Raw genomic sequence first — 5,448 nt, forward strand, 5'->3', positions numbered from 1 at the left:
CTCAGGAGGATGAAGAAATTTGGCTTGTCACCTAAAACACTCAAACTTTTACAGATGCACAATCGAGAGCATCCTGTCGGGCTTATCACAGCCTGGTACGGCAACTGCTCCGCCCACAACCGCAAGGCTCTCCAGAGGGTAGTGTGGTCTGCACAACGCATCACCGGGGGCAAACTACCAGCCCTCCAGGACACCTACAAAAAACACTCGAGCCACTGCCTGTTCACCCCGCTATCATGCAGAATTCGGTCAGTACTGGTGCATCAAAGCTGGGACTGAGAGACTGAAATACAGCTTCTATCTCAAGGCCATTAAACTGTTAAACAGCCATCAACATACAGACTCAAATCTCTGGCCAATTTAATAAATGGACTTAATAAAGGTATCACTAGTCACTTTAAATAACGCTACTTTAATAATGTTTACATATCCTACATTACTCATCTCATATGTATATACTGTATTCTATACCATCTACTGCATCTTGCCTATGCCGCACGGCCATCGCTCATCCATATATTTATATGTACATATTCTTATTAATCCCTTTACATATGTGTATAAGGTAGTCGTTATGAATTTGTTCGGAACTAGAAGCACAAACATTTCGCTACACTCGCAATAACATCTGCTAACCATGTGTATGTGACCAATAAACAAATGTGTGATTTGATTTGAGTATTTTACCTAATTAGCAACTTTGCAACTAGTTAAAACTTTTTAGCTACTTTGCAACTACTTAGCATGTTAGGTTAAGGTTAGGGGAAGGGTTAGCCAACTCCTAACCTTAACCCCAACCTTAACCCCAACCCTAATTCGTAACATATCATACGTATTACAAATTCGTCACATCTTGTACAAAATGCAATTTGTAAAATATCATACGAATTGTAATTCGTAACATATTATACGTCCGACAATTCCTATTATATTGTACGACCGCTATTACATTGGTAGGCCAAAGTAATGTAACCTAACATAAAGTAACATATTATACTAAATGGAGTGGGACTGATTTTTGTAAAAGATCATACGTTTTGCTCTGAGACCAGGTTTACAAACAACATAGGCCTAGAATGACTCTGCTTACCATAACTATTAATATGACATTCATTTTTATGCTATGTAAACAACATATACAGGTCTAGACGTGAGTTAGTGAAAGCATCCCATTCTCACTAACACAATACAACATTAAGGTATTAAGATATTAAAACCTAACAAGGTATTATCATGTCAATCCGACTGATGGACATCTAGCTCTCTCAGATTACATGGCAACAAACACAGGCTTAGGTATATAACATCTGTCTCTAGACAATAGATATCTAGGAACAAATCCCATAACCACTTAACAGCAGTAAAGCTACAATTCCTGTTGTTGTAAACAAATCAACACCTACAGTCACAGATCCAATGCGACCTGTACCTCGCTTTCTACGCCGAGGCTGTTTCCTGACGGGCTCTGGACTGGGGTGCCGCAGTCTGGGAGGTAGTAGGGTGTGCTACAGGTACAGCGATTGGTAAGCTGCTCTGACAGCCGATGCTTAAAGTTAGTGAGGGAGATATAAGACTCCAGCTTCAGTTATTTTTGCAATTCGTTCCAGTCATTGGCAGCAGAGAACTGGAAGGAAAGGTGGCCTAAGGAAGTGTTGGCTTTGGGGATGACCAGGGAAATATACCTGCTGGAGCGCGTGCTACTGGTGGGTGCTGCTATGGTGACTAGTGAGCTGGGATAAGGCGGGGCTTTACCTAGCAAAGACTTATAGATGACTTGGAGCCAGTGGGTTTGGCGACGAATATGTAGCGAGGGCCAGCCAACGAGAGCCTACAGGTCGCAGTGGTGGGTAGTATATGGGTCTTTGGTGACAAAACAGATGGCACTGTGATAGACTACATCCAGTTTACTGAGTAGAGTGTTGAAGGCTATTTTGTAAATGACATCGCTGAATTCAAGGATCGGTAGGATAGTCAGTTTTACGAGGGTATGTTTGGCAGCCAATTCTAGATTTAATTTGTGGGGCCATTTAAAGTCCTGAGGAGGGTTAATGAGGTAACATACCGTTTACAACTCCCTGTTGATTACCGCATTAACCCAACCTTTCATGTGTCTCTCCTCAGGCCAGTGGTGCCTGGTCCCCTCACCTGAGGCTGGACCCAGTGATGCCCCGCCTCCGCCTCTGGACATCAAGGGAGGTCCGGCGTACTCGGTCCGTGAGGTCCTGGATTCGAGGCGTTTTGGGGGGAGGGGGGGGGGGGCGTCTCCAGCACTTCATCAACTGGGAGGGGTACGGCCCAGAGGAGCGGTGCTGGGTTCCTGCGGTGGACATCCTGGAGGCTTCGCTGACCAAGGATTTTCACCATCGGCGCCCGGACCGACCCGCACCTCGCCCCTGTGGTTGTCCCTGAGGCCGGTGTCGTCCCGCTGCTAGTGCATCGGGGGGGGGTGTTCTGTCACGGATCCCTCCGGTAGTGCTGCTAATTCTGTTCGCCAGTTCCGGAGGTCTACGTCACCGGCTTTCTAGGCTTCACTGAACTGGATTCATTATCATCAACCCAGGACTGTCTTGTCTGACTACACACAGCTGGTTCCCATTTCCCCTGATTAGTATGTTATATATGTGCCCTCTGTTCCCATGTCCGTTGGTCGTGTGAGTACCTATGCGTTGTTTCAGCTTCTGTGCTGCGTGTTTTGTTCATTGTGTATTACGGGTATTGTCCCGTGTCGTTCTACGAGGTTTACCCTCGCTCTTTTGTTTGGGTACATCCCAGTGTTTTGTATACGTGTTTGTTTTGGGTGTATTAAAAACCCATATCATGTATTCCTGCGCCTGTCTCCAAATCCTTTACAGCAGCGTGACACCTACACTTGTCGTCGTGTGATATGTACAGTACCATAAGCTGAGGTTGCATTAGGAATGTTGATTGTAGTCATCATCGGTAAGAAATATTAGTAATCACTAATGAGATTGATAGTGTAGCGACCTTAACAACAGGGGACCAAATGAATAGGTTTGGATCTCTTGGCTTAACGGCTACAGTGTTGGGGTTGACAGTCGCTGGAGCACGGTTTGAGTCCCGGTCGGGGCTACCCCCCAAATTCGCTACAGTAGATACTATAGTCTTCAACTTTCTTGTCATACAGCTAGTCTCACCAGTCCCACGACACAATGAGAATCCTCAAGCCAAGAGCAGCAGGCCATTCTAGAATGAGAATCATTGAGCCAGGCCATGCAGGGTATAGTAGGTATAGTAGTTCTAGAATGAGAACAGTGAGCTGAACAGGCCATGCAGGGGGCAGTAGGTAGTTCTAGAATGAGAACAGTGAGCTGAACAGGCCATTCATGGAGCAGCAGGTAGTTCTAGAATGAGAACAGTGAGCTGAACAGGCCATGCAGGGAGCAGCAGGTAGTTCTAGAATGAGAACAGTGAGCTGAACAGGCCATTCATGGAGCAGCAGGTAGTTCTAGAATGAGAACAGTGAGCTGAACAGGCCATGCAGGGAGCAGCAGGTATAGTAGTTATAGAATGAGAACAGTGAGCTGAACAGGCCATGCAGGGAGCAGCAGGTAGTTCTAGAATGAGAACAGTGAGCTGAACAGGCCATTCATGGAGCAGTAGGTAGTTCTAGAATGAGAACAGTGAGCTGAACAGGCCATTCATGGAGCAGTAGATAGTTCTAGAATGAGAACATTGAGCTGAACAGGCCATGCAGAGAGCAGCATGTAGTTCTACAATGAGAACAGTGAGCTGAACAGGCCATTCATGGAGTAGTAGGTAGTTCTACAATGAGAACAGTGAGCTGAACAGGCCATTCATGGAGCAGTAGGTAGTTCTACAATGAGAACAGTGAGCTGAACAGGCCATGCAGGGAGCAGTAGGTAGTTCTAGAATGAGAACAGTGAGCTGAACAGGCCATTCATGGAGCAGTAGGTAGTTCTAGAATGAGAACAGTGAGCTGAACAGGCCATGCAGGGAGCAGCAGGTAGTTCTACAATGAGAACAGTGAGCTGAACAGGCCATTCATGGAGCAGTAGGTAGTTCTACAATGAGAACAGTGAGCTGAACAGGCCATGCAGGGAGCAGTAGGTAGTTCTAGAATGAGAACAGTGAGCTGAACAGGCCATGCAGGGAGCAGCAGCTAGTTCTAGAATGAGAACAGTGAGCTGAACAGGCCATTCATGGAGCAGCAGCTAGTTCTAGAATGAGAACAGTGAGCTGAACAGGCCATGCAGGGAGCAGCAGGTAGTTCTAGAATGAGAACAGTGAGCTGAACAGGCCATGCAGGGAGCAGCAGCTAGTTCTAGAATGAGAACAGTGAGCTGAACAGGCCATGCAGGGAGCAGCAGCTAGTTCTAGAATGAGAACAGTGAGCTGAACAGGCCATGCAGGGAGCAGCAGGTAGTTCTAGAATGAGAACAGTGAGCTGAACAGGCCATTCATGGAGCAGCAGCTAGTTCTAGAATGAGAACAGTGAGCTGAACAGGCCATGCAGGGAGCAGCAGCTAGTTCTAGAATGAGAACAGTGAGCTGAACAGGCCATGCAGGGAGCAGCAGCTAGTTCTAGAATGAGAACAGTGAGCTGAACAGGCCATGCAGGGAGCAGTAGGTAGTTCTAGAATGAGAACAGTGAGCTGAACAGGCCATGCAGGGAGCAGTAGGTAGTTCTAGAATGAGAACAGTGAGCTGAACAGGCTTGTGTTCTGTCATGCTGTGCTGTTGTTGGTCTTTTCAGAACCATGAGACGGTTAGAGGACCACTGTCCGCTGAGACGATGGTTTGGGATTACATGTTTTCAGAAGTGTGTGTGTGTGAGACAACAGTTTGGCAAAAGCATTACTGTTTCTAACAACACCAGGGGGTTTGGAGCTTCTAGCTGGCCCTTATACATTATAGTAGGATTACATGTTTTAGGAAGTGTGTGTGTGTTTGTGTGTGTGTGTTGTACATAATCACATCATAATAACCAAATAGTGAAAGTCAACATATTTCCATCCGTTGGTTGTTTTATGGTTACTAATCTCATGTCTGGTCGCAGAGGAGGAGGGATGACATCTTGTTTTTGGGGGGTTTGGAGTGCTTATCCATAGGTGGAAGTAGGTGTGTGTGTGTGTGTGGAGGGGGGTGCAATAGTTCTATAGGTGTGTGTGTGTGTGTGGCTGTTTAGTCCCCATGGCTGGATTAAGGCTCTTGGTAATCCCAGATTATTTTGCATGGGTGGGTTGGGATTAAGTTTAGCGCTATGGGACCTCCCTGAGCTAGAGGGGTACGTAGTCTTACAAGCATGGAACAAGACGTGCTGAGAAATGTATTTGTCTTGATTTTGTGTGTGCGTGTGCTTGTGCGTGCATTCGTGTGTCTAAAAGGCAAGCTCTTTAAAAAATGAAACCAAAATAGTCTAATCATCTCTGTTATTCCATCTAAAAAGAGTAAATCCAGAAACACAAT

General features: G+C 46.1%; 1 protein-coding gene across 1 annotated transcript in view; it reads left to right on the top strand.

Annotated features, from left to right (window-relative positions):
- The first annotated feature begins 1,416 nt into the window (after window positions 1-1,416).
- The window catches only part of sema4f (sema domain, immunoglobulin domain (Ig), transmembrane domain (TM) and short cytoplasmic domain, (semaphorin) 4F), a 55,185-nt gene continuing 51,153 nt past the window's right edge, over window positions 1,417-5,448 (top strand). Inside the window, exons 1-2 of the mRNA XM_038975910.1 lie at window positions 1,417-1,492; window positions 2,122-2,210. Of these exons, the coding sequence (XP_038831838.1) occupies window positions 1,417-1,492; window positions 2,122-2,210 (165 nt within the window). The remainder of the gene's footprint in view (window positions 1,493-2,121; window positions 2,211-5,448) is intronic.

This window comes from Salvelinus namaycush, chromosome 36 (assembly GCF_016432855.1).
Source record: "Salvelinus namaycush isolate Seneca chromosome 36, SaNama_1.0, whole genome shotgun sequence".
Lineage (NCBI taxonomy): Eukaryota > Metazoa > Chordata > Actinopteri > Salmoniformes > Salmonidae > Salvelinus > Salvelinus namaycush.